Below are 19,187 nucleotides of genomic sequence, written 5' to 3'. Positions count from 1 at the left end.
TTTACGAATTGATTAAAACATTTTTTAATGAATTGATTAAAATGTCTATAACTATTGTATCTGTTGTAGATTATTAAAATTAAACGAGATATGACGCCAGAACCATCACGTTTATCCGTTGATTGATGCAACCGGTACATTAGCGTAATCACTAATCATCTTATGGACTCATGGAGGATATTTGGAATTTCTACAGAGGCGAAATTGGTACGTTCCTGGTGATACGGCAAGATCGTTTTAGATGACGAGAGAGGTACTGTCTCTTCCGTACGAGGAAATTTTGGATAGGCGTGCGTGCGACGTCGTGTTAAAATTAGACTGCTTCTCCGAATCTTGGTAGATCCCCCTCTCTATTCTCCGTGCCATTCTACATTGGCCATTCGTCCACGAGAGAAAAATCGCGCGTGAGGAGAAAGCACGACGGGTTAGAATGAAACGAATAGAGGAGAATCAAAGAACAGAGTAAGACAAATGAAATAGATGTAGGCGATGGAGAGGGTGGCGAAGGAGAGGGTGGCGAAGGAGAGGGAGAGTAGACGGGGATGGAGAGTCGATGGCGGGAGAGTTTCGGAAAGAGGGAGTGAGAGAAGTAGAAAAACAGAGAGAAGAAGAGAAGGAGTGACAATGAGAGGGAGAGAGTAGAGATATCGTAGGATCACCTCTTGCGTATTGATTGGTCTTTTGTGAAAGCTACACCCCCATGTAGCCGCGACGCGAACCATTTCGTCAAGTCACTAGACTTCCAGGGTATCAGCCACCAGGGTGGCGGTGCCGCCATGTTTGGCACGGTCGATCGAACCCTTTTAACGTCGCGCGCGAATCATCGCGGTCGTCCCCCGTCGCCGATGATAATGTCGTGAGCGCGCGAACACGCCGGCGAGCGATCGAGCCGACGCGCGTCCCGGCGGCGAGGGTGAAAGGGGGACCACTTTCCATTCCCCCAGGTCGACGAGAGCGAGCGAGAAGTGATGTAAGGGAAGATCGTGCAACGGACTCCGACGATACAGGGACTCTATATCGGCATCGATCGCCGAGTGACCCATATCTAGCGGTGACGGGAACCTCTGCCCTCGCCCTCCTAACACCCCCGTCGCCTTTCCAACCGCCCCTTTGACGCTTCTCGCATCCTGGCGCGCGCGTCTGCCCTCTCCTCGATAACACCCCCGTTCGTTTGCCATTCCTTGTACTCCATACGGGGGTACACCTCCACCCCACACGGGCCGTTGTACCCCCACTCGTTACCCCCTTCCCCCGACATCGGCGAGCGACCACCACCATCACCCCCTACCCCCGACTCCAGCAGCCCTGCCTGCCTTCCACGGCCGAGCAGATCTTGGGGGTTGTACGGGATGATAGCCGAGTGAAAAAGCTTGGCAGGTACCGAGGAGAGTTCGCTCATCAGCAGCAGCAGCCCTGGCCTGCCACAATCCCTTCGATTCGGTCATCGTAAGTGTCGCGTCGACGAGGAGGTAGAGTGAAAGCTGGTGTGAGTCAGGTGCAAGGATGAGGGTGAACGCGAGAGAGAGAGAAAGGGTGAGAGCGAGAGAACGAGCGACAGAGAGGAGTGTCTGAAGAGTGCGAACGGGAGTGAAAGAAAATCCGATTAGCTGACACCGGTCTGACTAAGTATGACATTCTCGAGACACCGAGGAGGCAATAAGCGAGTGTCACGAATGCGGAATATCGCAGGCGGCACCTCCAAATGTATAACTCGCGCGAGACATTTCCGGGAGTGAATCTTTTATTTGTCTAATTTGGTCAATCCACAAGCTCAACGTATCGAGGATCACAGTAACAGTTCGTTATGGAAGAGTGTCAGTGATGGGGATAAGGATGGCAGCGACGACGACGGTAGCAGCGGCAGGCGGCACCGGGACGACGGACCAGTATGGCGGACAATAATCGTGGAGTGTCGGTGGTGTCGCTGCCACCACCGCCGTCGCCGCCACCGCCACCACCACCACCGTCGCTGCCGTCACCACCGTTGGTTCGCGATAGTGCTTGCACTACGTACCCGCCGTGCAGTGGTGTCCGGTGCGCACCGGGTGCACATGTACACTACGTACCTTTCGCCCTTTAGTGAGATCAATAAGCAGTGCCGTGGCTACTCGTGTCGTGCCCCTACCGAGAAAGTCGTTCCGTGTTTGATGTTTCCTTCTTCCCCAGTCTGATTGCGCGCCTTTTCTCCAACCCCATCGCTACCTCCGCTCCCCTTGACGTTGCGTTGTCTTGACTGCCCAATTTGGTTGCACGAGGCTTGATCACGAGTCGCACGTCGAACGTCAAAGTGCCAAAGTGTTTCGAAGGTGGACAGCCTTCCGAGTCATCGTCGAGGGTTGGCTTTCAGTGACCGGAAGTGCAGTGTTTTATCGGAACCTCTCCTTTTCTCTCGTTCTCCGTTTCTCCTTGTCCTCTTTGAAGGGCGATTCAATGAGACTTCTTCAAACTCTTCCACGTTCAAATTTCGGCCGAGAGTGCCCTTTTCCGCCCGTTTATCTCCGTGTATCAATCGTTATCTCGTCCGCCATCGAGGTATTCCTCGATATCGCTCGTCTGTTCACGTAGCACTTGGTAGCACTTCTTGTTCGCATCTAGGATCGAATCGTTGCCAGCCAGCACACGGTAGGATTTCTTGCCGTCTCCTTATTGCTATCTCCGTCTTTCTTCATCTATCTTACTCTGAGCTTCTTCGTTCATTCGTCGTCTTTCGTACTGTACAAATTTCTTTTTCACATTTTCAGTTGCAACACATTTTGTTGCAACAAAATTATCTTTATCTATTTCTACAGTTTCGTTCTGTGTTATCAGACCCACGAAATTTTATATCGATTTTTCATAACGACATGCTTTTCATGATTGAACTAAGCAACTAGAAAGTATTAAAAAAAAAACTTCGCGAAAAAAAATTCTCGTTTTAACTCAAAATGGTCCGAGATTGCCACATAATTAATGATTTATCCTGCAAAAGAATTGCGTAAGAACTTTTTAGGTTTTTATAAAATGAATTACCTTACAAATGTAAAGAATGAATGTCTATTCAAATGTTAGATATCATAACAGATAAAAGATAACTAACAACAAATTATTCTTTTTACAAGTTCTGCTATAAAATCTTTCTTCAATTTCTAAAATCATTTAAAAAAAAAAATATCTTCTATTGATGATGTATTGTTTATATAATTCCGTTATTTAGACTTGATTTAGCACACTATCAATTGTTCAATCAGTCTCAATCGATTTATGCTCAACGATCGCTACAATGTCGGCAATCAAAGGGTTGACGAGCGAAAAGAGCTCCACACTGTGAAGAACAAAGTAGCTACAAAGTAACAGCGATAAGATGTATTTACCTAAGCCGCGAGAGGTGAACCGCGTGTGGCAGAATAAAATCGATAATTCGGCATTAATATAGGAGTCTGGTATTAACTCGCAATGCGTGGATAGAGGGGTCGGAAGCGAGTTTTTTTTTATCGGAAAAAAATCTGATATTTCTTCTCGCGGCATTATGCACTCAATCGTAATGACAGACATTCGCGTAATACATACGCACTTGTTCTGATTTTTTTTTAGTTTTATATATCTTTTTTAGTTCTGCACGCGCAAGAAAGTTTTTACTACTCGGTTATTTTAAGATACCATATCGATTCTTCGAGTTGTATCGTAGCTTGTTTTATCGCATTTTGTTCCTCTACGTGCATTGTAACAGCAACGCTGATTGTTCGTCAACGTGTTCATGAACTTGTGCAACAGAAAAGCGGATAATTTCCTGATCGTCGCTTTCACTGTGTTCGTTAGTGTCGGGAGAAAGAGAAACAAAGAGCGGGAGCATGTACAGCAATTAAATAGTATCAGAGGATGGAAGCGTACGCGGAGAGAGTTGCCATTAAATCGCGTTAATAGGAAGGCGATGAAAGAAAAGGAAAATGAGAGGCTGCGTCTAGCGAGATGTTTTCCCTTTTGCACTTCATTGTCAATTATACAGTGTACGCGAGTGATTTTTACAGCGCATTACACACGCTCTTACGTCAACTATCGCGTTTAATTCTATTGATAAAAAATGTTTGTTGACTCGTAGCACAGCTAATTTAACTTTTCTCACATACTAACTTCTTTTACGTCGATTTAGTATACCTTTGTGCCGATACATTTCTCCGTTTCTCCAACTGCAATATACGTTTCTCTAACTACTCTTTAACGAAAAATGTACGTATAAAGTTCTTACTCTATTCTTTTGCAGGGCCAATTTATTTACTTTTCGCTTCCGGATTTCCGAACGTCAAACATCGATGACTGATGAGACAACTGAATATCGCAGTAAAAAAAAAACCACGTTTGATCTTTGGTGATTGGAGATAGGAGGCAAGAAAGAAAGCGGGGAAAGTTAGCCGCATGCACTTTTATCTCGGTGCATAGACGCAGAGATAACGGGACGAGGGCGTGAAACTCCGCGATGCGCGTAAATCGCTAACTGAAGCTCGCTTGGAACAAGGCACGTGTCACTCGTTGTAACGTACACGTTAAGATTCTGTGACAAGTGCGGCTTAGATGTACGTGTATGCATGTTTGTGTGTGTGTGTATGTTGTGTGTGCATATGTAGTCTCAATCGTGGCAATTTTTTTCGAGTAAAAACCACAATCGAGCACTTGGCCGCACGCAACGCGTTAACACGAAATATCGCGCAAGCACTGTGCTCGCGCGCTGTAGTTAATACTCCCTGGCTGTGCCGTCGATGTTAAAGTACATATTCGCGGTCGGTTGGGTTCATTGTGGATGCCGGCAACGAGCGACCGTCGACCATAAAGTCGCAAACCGAAGCGAGGATTTCTACCGGCGGATTACAAACTCGATCGAATTCCTCGCACCAATACCTGTTGCCAATAATCGCGCCGATTGACTTTCTCACTTAACAAGAAACTCTTGCAGTTTTAGCAGCCTTTAATGCGCGATAGTTGAATCGTAAAGCCGCCCTTTATTTGACACAGAAAGGATCAAGTTGAAGAAAGTTTTTCTTTCTTATTATTCTAAAGTCTTAAATAGTCTTTGAATTAATAACTTTTTTTTGTTTATCTTTAAATTAAATGAAAAGACTATAGAGAACTTACGGTGCATCAAAAAAGATATCTAGTTTAAAGGCCGTAAATAAAATATGTAGATAAGAAAATCAGGTTGCTTGAAAGTAACTTTATCAAATGAAGGGCCAAAATCGATGCAACCTAATTCGCGCTATATTTGGCTACGACATACATTTCTCACATTTTGTAGATTCATAATTAACACGTCAATAATTTCGCTCATTAAATATTCATCTTGTTTCCTAAATCTGAAAATATAAGATAGTAGCGAGAGTGCCCACTCATTAAAAATATTTTGCATACGTGCATTTTCTCCTAGGATGACCCCATATCTAACTACGAATCAGCTGATCCGATGCGAAAGAACGCTGGTTCCCCTTAAACGCGAGGTCCCCCCGTTTCCCGAGAGAGCTACGAGAACAAGTTCCGGCTCATTCCTGAGGCGGGATACGCACGTGACGGGAGAAATAAGAATTCTATACTTTGTACTGCAATAGAGTCGCACTGTTAGGCGTGTGTGGGATCGTCGTGCGGTGCGCGGCGCGGCTCGGCGGGCCGCGCAAAGGCCGCCCAATTAATTAAGATAGCTCCTAGACACACACGCTAGATCGATAGGGACCGGCCGCGATAAAGACTGGCGAGGGTCTCAGACTTCAGGGATGTTGCAGTGCTGTGGTGTTGGAGGTGGCGCTTCCACGGCACCTCAGGCTCCGCAGCTGCACGGTACCGGATCCGCTGTCGGGGCTACCACCTCCACGAGAACCACCATTATGCAGGACGCATTTCTCGAATCCATCCTGGAGGTGAGCATTATTCGAATATATAAAACAATTTTGCAAACGTGCTTTTCCATTTTTTAAATTTTATTTTGAGAATTTATTATCTGCATTGAAAAAAATGATATTGGATCAACAGCATTATTTTAAATAATGTTGATTAACAACAGTATTAATAAAACAAAGAAATTTTATTAAAACAAGAGCATGACGTATTTGTTTCATTAATGTGTTGAATTTAATTAATTTTTTTTATACTCATTTTAAAATATTTTACTATTAATTATTCATTATTAATTATACATTATTAATAACTTAAATTTTTATTAAACGCAATCTCTAATGTAATGGAAAATATTTTAAGAACAGTTTTTGTATTTTTCCTTTTTTAATTTTTGTTTTTAGGTGAGATTTCTGCGTATTATTTTTTATGTGAGAGAAACTGAGTTATTTTAAATCTACAGGAAAAGTATTTTTAATAAGGCAGCGGGATATTATTTTGTGGCTGGTAAAAATTAAAGATTATCTGCGTGGCGATATTAATGAATTCGTAAAACGTGTGCGTGCGCTTTGTCGTGAATTGAAAGTCCTTGAAATTAAACAGATTACGTGGAAAGGTAATATGCATGTAATCAATACGCACATATACACACGTGTGCGCGTGAAAGTTACGTGTAAACCATCGACAATGAATCGCAGCTCATGAAAAGCTCTCTTTCACTCTCGGCGTGGCGCTCGCCGGCACTTGATAAAGCAAACGTAATATGAAAAACAAAAGTTTTTATTAATGCGTTCCGGTAATGATTGCTCGTTCTCGAAGGAACTTTAATTCGCAGCTCCGCCGCGCGTAAAATATAAACCGCTTAAACTTTGTTAACGACTGAAATTTATGTCTCCTGTACGCGATCATGCCTCAAAGCGGATCTCGGAAATCTGTACGCGGAAAATTAATACTGACCCGGCAGAAGTTCAAGCTACCGTAATCGAGATAATTGAGCAATTAATTTCGCGAAATGGTAAGCAATTTTACAGATTATAAAGCGATCGGTGTCGTGCCATAATTGTTAACTAATTATAAAAAGCTATTCAAGAGGAAATGTCGAAGAAAGCGTGATCCCCATTAGCATTGTCTTTTTTTTTATATCATTTTTTGACAAAAGATCTCTACAGTTAGATTATATATAGCGAGATCAGCACACCTTCGGGCATCGGAGCACAAAAGCTCTCCTTCATTACAAATGTGACATTCTTGTCGCGTATCCAACTACACGTCGCTCCGAGTTATTAAAAGCCTTGCAACCACAAAAATCGAACCAATTTCTCTTTTTATCCCTTATTCCCACTCTAAAAGAAACGTTGGATAACTCTATGAAATTATATTAAAGTCTATTATAAAATTCCCACGTACATTAAACTCTAAAGTCTAAAGTATTACATTTAACACATTAATGTTTTTTCTATTACAATGTAGCGTCACTTCTATTTCAGTATGTAATATAAAATATATATTACAATTCTAAATCCTATTTTTTGTATCAAGCATTCATAAAAATATATAAATATTTATTTCGTGTGTCACTGCGTGATTCGGAACAATAAATCATCTGTAAATAGCTATTATTAATCGAGACATCGGTGCAACCTTAGCAAATCGCTGTCGTATCTACGTAACGACATACTATCGCGTAACATCGATCACATGCCAAAGAGGATAGTCTGTCTATCGCATATTGATAAATTTATTTATGACGCTAATGATCAATTGTTTTTAGAAAATGCGGGAGACGGAAGCCCAGCGAGCGGAACTGGAGAGGCAGCATGCGGACACACAGAACCAGCTACGGGAAAAGATAGCAGGACGCTATCAGGGTCCGGAATCGGTTGAGGTGTTGCAATCGAAGATCCGAGAGCTCGAAACGAAGACCGAGTTGGCGATAGTGAGGCACGAGGAATTGTCGTTGGAGCTGACTACTGTGAGACGTGCGCGCAGTAGGGGGCCGATCGTGGGACATGTCACGTCCACGAACGCCCCTACATCCACTTGGCCGCCAGCCGGATCTGAGATTGATAGACTCATGGCCAAGATTGAGCAAGATAAAGGGTATGCCGATTGACAAAATGGATCCTTTTAATCGAGAGAAATCGGCAATCAATCGTGAAAGCACATTCTATCAATTTAAGTGTTAAATAATATAAAAGAGTGCTACGAGCCTAAAATAATTTGTATATACGATTGTTTTTGTTTGTATGATTTAACTATTTATATTAAAATTATTATCTTAGGCTCGTAGCCCTCTTTTATATTATTATTTAATTTTATTGAGCCTCTCTCTTTTTTGACACATTGTTTAATTTAAATGTTACTAATTATATTAATGTATTAATTTGTGTAAACATTAGTTGTTTATAAAAGCGTTAATTGTTTTAATTGTGTATGACTTATAAGTGAATCGCACGGATTTTGTATTAATAAAAATGACTTCAGCTCCGTCAGAATATTGCATGAATTGGACCTCACACGGGGCGCGATAACCACGCAGCAACCCTCGGTCACGCAAGGAATCCTTAGGTCCAGCTCGGAGAATCTTCCCAACCTCGGCCAGCATCAGCATCCACCTCATCCGCACGCCCTCAACCTCGGGATGCCTACCCAGATGAGCCATGTGCGTAATCCGCTTACATAATATTGTACAATATTACATAATCTTTCTACCTAATTTTTTTTTAATAAAAATTCGGTATAAAATTTCCCAATTTATTCTTGTTAAAAATGAGAACCGACAAAAATAATTCTTTAAGTAATTTTCTGAAGTAATCTATGCTCTCTTTCTGATATTTGCTTATTATTGATAAAACTTGTTCGAACAGTATGCAGGTTCACCAATGCCATTAACGCCGATGATGCCTGGTTGTCCTCCTCTGACGCCGAATGGACCACCATATCACTACAGCGAACCGATACCGCCGGCACCGTCACTTTCCAGCAGTCAATCGCAGCCCGCTTTCCAGCAGAAAATTCAACAGTACCAGCAACAGTCGCAGCATGAGATGTCGAGTTCTCATTCTCAAAGCGTTCTACCATCCCAACAAAAACAGCAGCAAACGCATACCTCACACTTCACAAGCAATCAGTATCAGGAGAGTTACCCACATACGCAAACGTATCAGCAACCGCTTCAGCAACAGCAGCAGCATCCGGCCTCGACCACGTACCTGACATCGGCTAGCCAGAGCGTGATACCTCACTATACACAGCCTGCCCAGACCGCCCAGAATTATCAGTTGAATGGGAGTCAACAGGTGTGTCGTCAATTATTCAATTACGATTACTTTCTTATAAGCAAGTAAAGTACTGGAAGCCTATAGATAGAACGAATAGCATTATTTTTAGTATTCAATTTATGAGATACCCGTCTAGAATAGATCCTAATATTTACAAATTAATGTTGAGTCAAACATTGCAGTTTTTGGTACCGAATCGTTTAATTTTATAATTCTATTGTAATATCTGATATTAAAAGTTAAAAAAAAATTGAGACGACTATAAATTTCACAATAATCAATTTGTCTCGCGCAGGCAACGACATATCCTAGTTTGTCCATGGCCTCGCATACAAATGGAACGTACAGCACAGGTGCGACCAGCTACAACACCCCGTTGCCGCATCATAATTATACCGTGCCGCAGACGAACATTACGCAGACAACGTTGTCCTCGCTGCCGCTGTATTCCACCACGTCCTATCATTCCACCCTTGGGGGACTCACGAGCGTACCTCAGTCCGTTCTTCCTTTTTCCACCGGTCAGAGCACTTTCGCTACCAGTGGATCGACATACTCCACTACTGTCGGGACCAACGCTTTCGGGACGTCGGGCGTAAGCTCAGGTCAGAATCGCATTAATGCACATTATTGAAAGATTTAGTCTCTTAGGTGTAATATTTTTAAGACTAAAAAATGATTTAACTTTTATTTTTTTTATTTTAAAAATATAAATCGTAGCATTATTAAATTGAATTTGTTTACTCTTCAATGTAAAACATTTGTGTAGATATGATAAATTTTAACGTTAATTGGCCATTCTATTAACAACGCGTATCTGTGCAGGTACTAGTTCAGGAGGCCTGTTACAAGCAATAGGCGATCCTCTGCAAGCGATGCAGCAACTCTCCGCCCAGTCGCAGGCAAATCAGCTTCAGCAGCAGGCGATTATCCAACAGATCCAGCAGAGCTTGCGCGCCAGTTCGCCGACCGCGCCCGGTACCGCGACCGGCTACCATTTTCTGGGTCCTAGGCAAATGCCGAAGATTCCCACGAGTATACTGACGAATCCCCTGGACCGACTAACCAACACTGAGGACATTGTATCCGAGGGTCAAGTGGACATGTTGGATGTACCCGGCAAAGGCAGATGTTATGTTTACATAGCTCGCTTTAGCTACGAGCCGTTCCAGCACTCGCCGAACGCGAATCCAGAAGCGGAACTACCGGTCCAGGGTGGCGATTATCTCTTGGTTTGGGGTCAGCCCGACGATGATGGCTTCCTAGACGCGGAGACGCTTGACGGTAGACGCGGTCTGGTGCCCGCCAATTTCGTACAGAAGTTGATCGGAGACGATTTGCTGGAATTTCATCAAGCTGTTCTTGGCCTCAGGGATGTAGACGATTCCGTCTCGACAAATATCCCTCAAGTGAGCAATCTAAAAAACTAATGAGGTACCTAATGAGTTAGATGCATTTATATTTGCATTTTACTTACAATTTTTTCTACACGATAAACAGGATCGATGTTACCTATTATTGATATATGAAAATAATAATATATATATCTGAAAATAATAAGTATTGTGAAAACTTTATTTAGAAAACATTAATGAAAGATAATAATAATAATTCTAATTTGATTTATTTTAGTGTTATCTGCAAGATATTGATTTAGAATTAGCCGCGTTAGAAGAAGGAAATCGGAATCGTCAAGCAGAACTATCCGCGTATGCGGAACTCGACAATATCGCGGAGGAGGATGAGCAGGAACCACCAGGTTAATACTCTATCAATTTGTTATTGTAACGTTCTGCAAAGTATTGCATGGCGCATGTCCTTAATGCTAAATTAGATGATGTAATGTTATCAAATTTATATTCGCAATCCAGTAATCCAGTAATATGTAGGTATATTTGGTACTTGGATCATCTTTGAAGAAAAATTGATCCGCTTTTAGCGACGTGTTTGATACGTTTTTTCGACTACACGTTTCCAAAATAACACAATTTAATGACCCGTAACTACAAAAAATTGTTTTTAGAGAAAATCTTACTTCCACAATTTATCAATCCTGCTTGATGTGTAGGCAATAATGTATGTTCAACTCAACGTTGATGACTATCCAAGAAATAATGTCAAATTATTGATAAATATACCCTCGGCGTGTTTCTACAGTTTCTTTTACCCTATTTATTGCACGTTGTAATTCAGAACAAGATATATATATATATACGCAAACATCACACGGTAAACGTCCACGCCTGAATCCTGTACCGGTTTTCACGGAGTGAATAATCACAAAATAAAATGGGAAATACAGAAAACCGAAAATCATTGCACTGTATTAAGTGTTGGCTGGATTTAGGCTGGCTTAGAGAGATAGACGATAGTGAGAGATCCTTAGCTACAGCTAGGCTTTGTCTTTGTCTTTTCCTCCTGAAGAAGTCTACATGTTTTCGGACCTAGTTCCGGCGCCGCAGCACCTTACGCTTGAGCGGCAACTCAATAAGAGCGTGCTGATCGGATGGACCGCGCCCGACAATACGCATCAACTCGAGTCCTATCACGTCTACGTGGACGGCGTGCTGAAAGTCACGGTGAAGGCTACAGAGAGGACCAGGGCCTTGGTGGAAGGAGTCGATTCTACGCGGGTTCGTAATAAAACCCTTTATTTATTAGCTTCCTTAAAAAGAATTTATAAATACAATATGAGGGACAATACTTGAAATTTTAATTAAAGTTATAATTATTAATTAATACGATTTACATAATTATTATAATAGAAAAAAAATTATCTATATGTGATATAAAAGAGTTCTTTATAAAAAATTAATCATCTTAAATTTTTTAGACTGGCACGCAAAGTTATGTAAGATTGAAAATGAGGGATCGATTTGTATAAAAGTATCAGTTATATCATCTGTTTATGTAATCCAATTTAATTATCTTGAAATTGTTCTTTCGCTGATGCAGCCGCACAGAATAAGCGTACGCTCGGTCACGCACTCGAGAAGAACGTCGCGTGATGCCGCTTGCACGATGGTGATCGGTAAGGACATTGCACTGGGCCCGACTGCCGTCAAAGCATCGAACGTCACGGCGACTAGTGCTGTGATATCCTGGTTACCCAGCAACAGCAATCATCAGCATGTTGTATGCGTGAACAACGTGGAAGTGAGAACCGTGAAACCGGGCGTCTACAGACACACCATCACCGGCTTGGCCCCGTCAACGATATACAGGGTGACTGTTAAGGCGAAGAACCTGCGGGCGACGCATTTTGAGGATCAAAATGCTCAGGCAGCAAATAACTTGGCCTGTCACGTCCACTTTAAAACGTTGCCCAAAGGATTACCAGATCCTCCGGTCGATATCCAGGTTAATACGCAAATATAATCATCTTGTATTTTTTAATCTTATGCTTTTCAAATTTTCTATAGTTATAATAAAAATTCAAGAGAGCAATATTAAATTCTGATGTTTTTCAGAAATGAAATAAAAATTCGTAGTGACCAGAATCAGATACTAGAGACTAGAGTTTCTAGAATTTCTGTCAATGATTCTTAAAAGTTTTCGTAGCACTCATGATACGTACTGTCATCCAATTTTTAGGTGGAGGCTGGACCGCAGGACGGCACTTTGCTAGTGACCTGGCAGCCTGTTGCCCTAAACGGTTCGGCCGTCACCGGTTACGCGGTGTACGCTGATGGTAAGAAGGTCACCGACGTTGACAGCCCCACCGGGGATCACGCGCTCGTCGACATACACAAGCTCATGGGTCTCAATCCGAAGCACATCACCGTCAGGACTAAAAGTAGGGAGAGTCAGTCGGGCGATAGTTGCGCAACAGCGATACCCTGCAGCGTGCTTCGGGGTGGTCCCGGCACTCACATGCCGCCACCCCATGGACTCCCGCATATGGTGGATCAGCGGCAACCGCAACAGTCTACTATGGGTCCCCAGCAGGATGATCCCAATCGCCATCGCATGGCCAGCGGTGTAGCTCAGCGATATCCAAACGCACCGGTGCCTTCGCACATGCGACGACACGTGGGCAACAGGGTAGACGCCCACGGGCAGGTTATCATCGAGACGGATGAGAATCTCTCCGACAAAGAGATTTATCCTGGACAAAGCATTCCTCAGATGGGTAAATATTTTGAAATATATAAAGAAGCAAGGGAATCTGGGTTTAATATGAATGACTTTTGTACAACCCAAGCTCCCCTGCGTGATTTATACTTATACTTAATCGCGATTTTTAATTATCTCGTGTAGGAATTCCGGAAATTACAAAAGATTCTGCAAGCGAAGCAAATTATAGCGAGGAGGACGATCCCACGCGAAGATCGCGGGGAATGCCACCACAGCATCACGGTCCGCATCATCGGTATGGCCCACAAATGGATCCACAGGGCCCGCCTGGAGCACATAGGTCTCCTAGCATGGGTGGTCCCAGCAGTAGACCACAAGATCCTTATTATGACCAAACGGGTAGATATAATGGTCACTGTGTTGCTGTGATGGAATTCTTTGCATTCTTTGCATCACTTTCCAATTTAATAATAATTTCGTTTTTCTTCTAATTAATTATTTCGAAAAATTGCTATTTATGTTACAACTCTGAAGATAAACCCTGAATGATATGTGTGGCACTCTTCTCTTCTTTCGGACTCTCTTCTCTCGCTGCAGTGTTTGGTGTAAAATAATCATGCTGTCTAATCGTCTATCAACTTTAAGTGTACAAAATGAATCCATGTGTCATATGTTATTATGTTCACTTCTTTAAATATTGTTTAGGATCTCAAAGGGGAAGAGGAGTTTATCGTGCCGGACGAGTACCACAGGCTCAAGGTGGAGCAAGTCATCCATCGAATGTAGCTCAACAAATGAATAAGAGACAACGGTGGTTCGTGGCACTATTTGACTACGATCCTACGACCATGTCACCAAATCCAGATGCGTGCGAGGAGGAATTACCATTTTCCGAAGGCGATACCATCAAGGTTCTAATTCTATATCTTATCCTACATCATTCTTATTTAATATTTGTGATTATTGAAACTATTTTAATTAAACTTAAATTAAAAATGATTTCCGTAAAAAGATATGCATATATTTCTTATAAAACTTTAGATTAACTTGAGGTACATTTAATTTCACACACTTCGCATTATATCTATAAATTATATAAATGGAAACCATTGTATTACATGATAGAAAAATCATATACGTTTTTTTCCCATAGGTATATGGCGAAAAAGATGCTGATGGTTTTTACTGGGGCGAGTGTCGTGGTAGGCGAGGATATGTTCCTTATAATATGGTGGAGGAGCTTAAAGATCCACCAGGTCAAGGGCAGCCTGGTAGGAGGGGACCTGCACAGAACGAGAGATGGGGAGACATTTATGCAAGCATGCCTGTGAAAAAGATGATAGCCCTCTACGATTATGATCCTCATGAATTATCTCCTAACGTTGATGCTGTAAGATTTTTGTTTTATTTAGATATTCAATCGGAGTCTTAAGAATCCACTAACTATACATAATTAATTTATTGCCACGTGTTTACATAATGACTTACATAATAATTTATATGTTTTCATTATTAATTGCCTTAATTTTGCAGCAAGTCGAATTAACGTTCCAAACCGGGAACGAGATATACGTCTATGGCGATATGGATGATGATGGATTTTACATGGGCGAGTTGAATGGCGTGCGCGGTTTAGTACCGAGTAATTTCCTCACTGAGGCACCCGGACAAAATCAGGGACAACCGCCGCAGGGTAGCAGGCGACCCGGCGGCCAGAGCCAAGGACCGGGCGCGAGGGGGCCACCGCCACCTCCTCGCGAACCACCCCCGGCCGGTCATCGACGTGGCAAAGGTAAACACGCAATCAAATACCATTCATATTCATCAAATCCTCCTTATAGTACCAATTATCAGGGCATGAATAGCTCCTCAAGCCAAGACGACATCGGAATTAATTGTGTGTTCTGCATGGAGAAAAAAATTTGTTGTTCCAAAGTATTTTATTATTATAGCAAATCCGGTTATTATATAAACAGTGAAAAAATTTATTTTAAAGATACTAATTTTATTTGTTGCATTTACTTGTATTTTGCTTCGCAGCACATTAATGTGCCCGCAAGTAAACTCAATGAGATTTTTTTTCATTTTATCAAGAGAATAGACTTCGCTGTAATGTTAATTAATTATCAAAGCAATAACTGTTTTTGATAGTAAAAGTATTTTCGCATTATATGTAGTAGCATCCATGGTTTTGCTTCGTCAGTAAAATTCTTTTTCTCCATGTGTATATATTGATATTGTTTTGACGTACCCAATCACCGTGAATGTTTTGATGTAAAAACACAGCATCCGCAGCGCAATGCAAGAAGCGCAAACTGCCAAATTATTAAAAGCCAGAAATACTTTATTTCCGCTGTAAGTTAGAGATTGCCATGTGTCGTATAAAATTCAATCTCTTCGCGGATGTTGGAACTGGCTCGAGGGGTTGTTGACGTTTTCACACCGACGCGACGCATCATTTTATTGTCTTGGATGATTGAGCAATTGGATCGAAGATGCGTACGTATTGTTCCTCATAAAATGCAAAATCGATGACGATCGCGTCGGTGTGCGCAAAAACGAAAATGCAAGCGTCAAGCAACACAAGACACGAAACCAGATGTGTGCCAGACGACAGGCAGAAGGGCCACACTGATATATTATTAGCATTGCGCAATTTGGCGAATTCGAATCGATATGCAATTCGAGCCGAATGAGCATGCGGCGTATAATTAGATTGAAGTTCTTTTGGAGCAAGGTGTGTAAACCGCGTGTCCGACACGCCCTACACGTGCCTCTCGACGCGAGAGGACTCGTTGTGTCGCTTCACACGCACCACCGGTCAACACCGGTTCTTCCAGCAATGTACATCGATATCACGCTCTCGTAGGCATTTAACAACGTCATGTTATTCTGTTAACTGTTACCACGATCGTTAACGTTACAAGTATTACACCGATAGAGTTCTTCGCGTCACATGTATATAAAAAGAATTTGGTAAACGTCCGTGAAAACACGTGCTGTCATACACACGACGATAGATTATATATATGCAATAAAACACCAAGCTGCTTTCAATGTCTTCTATTATATAAGTATATATCTAATGTATATATATATATATATGTTTATATACGTTTATATGATTATGATTATATTTACGTATATACGTATATTTATATATATATTTTTTTTTCTCTCCGGGCACTATCTGCCTCTGTTACTATTACTCTACGTATCTGTCCTATTCTTTCTGTCTATATTATATACATACGTATATATTATATATTTACACTATATATATATTTATCTGACTGATTATATACACACGATCATGTCGCTGTGATATGTAACAGTTTACTTTATACCGACATGATCTGTTTCTGTGTGCCTGAACTGATCGATGGTCGTCGTGTCACATGATTGTCGTTCGTGTCGTGTTGTCATGCTGGCCATTTACGATTACGTTGATCTTTCGTTTGTTCATTGATCGGACGATATAAACCGACAGTCGCGAGTTTCATCCAAGAATACCGGAGAACGAATGGCGATGTTGTGCCCATTGAAACTCGTGTGACTTATAAGATCTCGTCAAATAATTCCGAATCTCATTCAAATAATTATTGATCTCATCTGAACGATCTATTTCGCTGCTCGCGGCTCTTCGAAATCTCGGTAGTATATACCCTGACATGCTCGATCGACTCGAAGGAAAAGAGAAAAAGAAAATAGAAAAAAAGGAAAAGAAAAGTAAAAGATAAATGCGCCATAAATGACAACACGGTTCTGTTCTCTTCTCTGTTGCTAGATGCCTGCATTGTGCCTGTGTCTGTCCCTGTCTGTCACTTAGACTCTAGACAACTACAACAACAACCACCACCATCACTAATGAACAACCAACAACATCAACTACAACATCAAAACAATCCACCGCATCTAGCCTATCAACAAGCGAATCACCACAGCTACACGACCGTAACCACGTCCAATCAGCATGGGCCCAGTCACTTGCCACCCAGCGGCGGTGTCATGGGTGCCCATCAGCAAGGTCCCGTACTGCCCCACCTTCAGCAACAGGTGAGCCCGCTCCTCTTCCGAGAATTTCTTCGTGCGCTTTTTCTTTCTCTTTCTCTCTCTCTCTCTCTCTCTCTCTCTCTCTCTCTTTCTCTCTTTTTCTCTTATGTGCTTTTTGTCGAACGTATGTGCTTTTTATCCACACTTTTCGTGCGCTTGTTCTTCAGGTACATCGGGGCTTCCACGATCAACAATTGTCCGTGATTGACAAGTCGTTGTTCCACGACCTAAGTTGTTAATTTCCTTTCGATGAGAAATGAAGAGAGGAAAACTTGAATTTTTTGTTATCACATGGCTGCTCAAAATTTTAGAGCGAATGAATATTTTCTTATTTAAAGCGAATGAATATTTTCTTTAAAAAACATTTCAATTGTATTTCATTAGGATTTTTGTTAGGATGCGATCAATTGACAAATTATTTTTTCAAGTTTCTTTATTTGATTTACTTCTGCATATAGATAAAATATAGAGAGAGATTAGATTAAGTTATAGAAACTAGAACTTTACAAAAAAAATTTATGGTCTCTCTCTTGTATTTTTATGCATTTTTATGCATTTTTTTCAATTACATGTTGCTCTCTATGCTTTGCTGTCAGCTCTAACTCGCAACTCTATCTTTATTAGAAATAATTATTCAATAATTTTTGATCTTTTTGCATGAATGCAAATGATATTGTAAAGTATAGATACATACAAAAATATTTTAATTATTTCATAAAACGAATTTTTTGAAATATTAATTTTTCTAATGCAATGTGGACTGACAATGAGAAGAATTAGCAAAGTCATGTTTAATTAGAAAAATCTGACAACTATTTGAGTCAGCATTTTTGTATTTTACTTAGTTGTATATTCTTCTTTTTGCAAGTATTGAGTCACGCTTTATTGTAAAACACACGTGTCGAAGATGGCACGTAAGCTATATGTGTCTCGTGTCAATGTATGCCATTTGAAACGCTTTGAATCGTGCAGCATGCTGTAGCATCTTCTTATTTGATCTTTCCTCATTTTAATAAAGATCATCGCAAAAAGAAGAAAAAAAACCTATTTTACGCCTCGATAAATCATTGTGACATGAATGTCCCGCACTAACACATATTTTACAAAAGGGCGAATCGGAAATACAACACGAAGATCTTTATAAATTTTCGTCCATTCTTATGTTACCTTCTCTCTCTTATCTCGAAACATATACTCACAGTATTTCTTTCTCTTGCCAATTATTTTTTACCATTACATAAAACAGAAATCATCACATATATCTTTCAAATTGCCGACAATTTATTTGCGTTAGCGAATCGTAGAATCTTCGGAATGATAGAAGAATAGCCTCACAGAGGTGACACTAGCGAAAGTAACGATAGAACGCGCGTGATAGAGTTAGGCGAAAAAATAGATACGGTTTGTTCATTTATTAGCGATTGAATATCAATAAAACAAGAAAGCGAGATAATTATTTTGTCAAGAGAAAGAAGAAATCGAATTAACCATGTCTCTTTGTTTTTAGGGGAAGGGGAGGGGCGGCGTGGTCAATCGGATCGCTGGTAGTAACATGCCGGGTATGCAGGGCCCGGGCCAGCACCTCCAACAGCAGGACTATCAAGGCCAGCAGCAAATGAATCAACCATACCAGCAACAGCCGAATCAGCCATACCAGCAACAGCAACAGCCGAATCAAGGGTACTCGCAACAACCAACGCAACAGTTTCAACAACAGCAAATGGGCCAACCACAGCAGCAACTAGGTCAGCCATTCTCGCAGCAGAATCAACCGGGTGGTCTCGGAATGCAAATGGGCGGTCCTCAGAGTGTCAGCAAACCTATGAGAGGGATACCGGCGGTGCTGCCGACGGCGCAGTCCAAGACACAGCCTAATCCAACGCAGCAACAGCAGCAGCAGCCGCAGCAACAGAGCACCGGGCCGAA

General features: G+C 41.6%; 1 protein-coding gene across 1 annotated transcript; it reads left to right on the top strand.

The window, feature by feature from the left end:
- The first annotated feature begins 5,700 nt into the window (after positions 1-5,700).
- Positions 5,701-18,889, top strand: Rbp (RIMS binding protein). Its single transcript, XM_018445760.1, has 15 exons — positions 5,701-5,876; positions 7,622-7,950; positions 8,335-8,512; positions 8,718-9,149; positions 9,427-9,736; positions 9,957-10,540; positions 10,764-10,890; positions 11,580-11,764; positions 12,087-12,491; positions 12,726-13,263; positions 13,392-13,607; positions 13,914-14,119; positions 14,362-14,598; positions 14,742-15,000; positions 18,769-18,889. Exons 1-15 carry the CDS (start codon positions 5,733-5,735, stop codon positions 18,807-18,809), a joined length of 4,191 nt encoding a protein of 1,396 aa, XP_018301262.1. The 5' UTR covers positions 5,701-5,732; the 3' UTR covers positions 18,810-18,889.
- The last annotated feature ends 298 nt before the right edge of the window (positions 18,890-19,187 follow it).

The sequence above is a fragment of the Mycetomoellerius zeteki genome, unplaced genomic scaffold (genome assembly GCF_001594055.1).
Source record: "Mycetomoellerius zeteki isolate Tzet28-1 unplaced genomic scaffold, Tzet1.0 scaffold164, whole genome shotgun sequence".
NCBI lineage: Eukaryota > Metazoa > Arthropoda > Insecta > Hymenoptera > Formicidae > Mycetomoellerius > Mycetomoellerius zeteki.
This window is presented reverse-complemented; position numbering and strand designations above follow the sequence as displayed.

Bases quoted from the DNA above. Each gene is read 5' to 3' on its own strand.
- Rbp (XM_018445760.1), top strand. From the start codon at position 5,733: ATGTTGCAGTGCTGTGGTGTTGGAGGTGGCGCTTCCACGGCACCTCAG. The intron at 5,877-7,621 runs GTGAGCATTATT...AATTGTTTTTAG, and splicing joins TTCTCGAATCCATCCTGGAG to AAAATGCGGGAGACGGAAGC. The intron at 11,765-12,086 runs GTTCGTAATAAA...TCGCTGATGCAG, and splicing joins AAGGAGTCGATTCTACGCGG to CCGCACAGAATAAGCGTACG.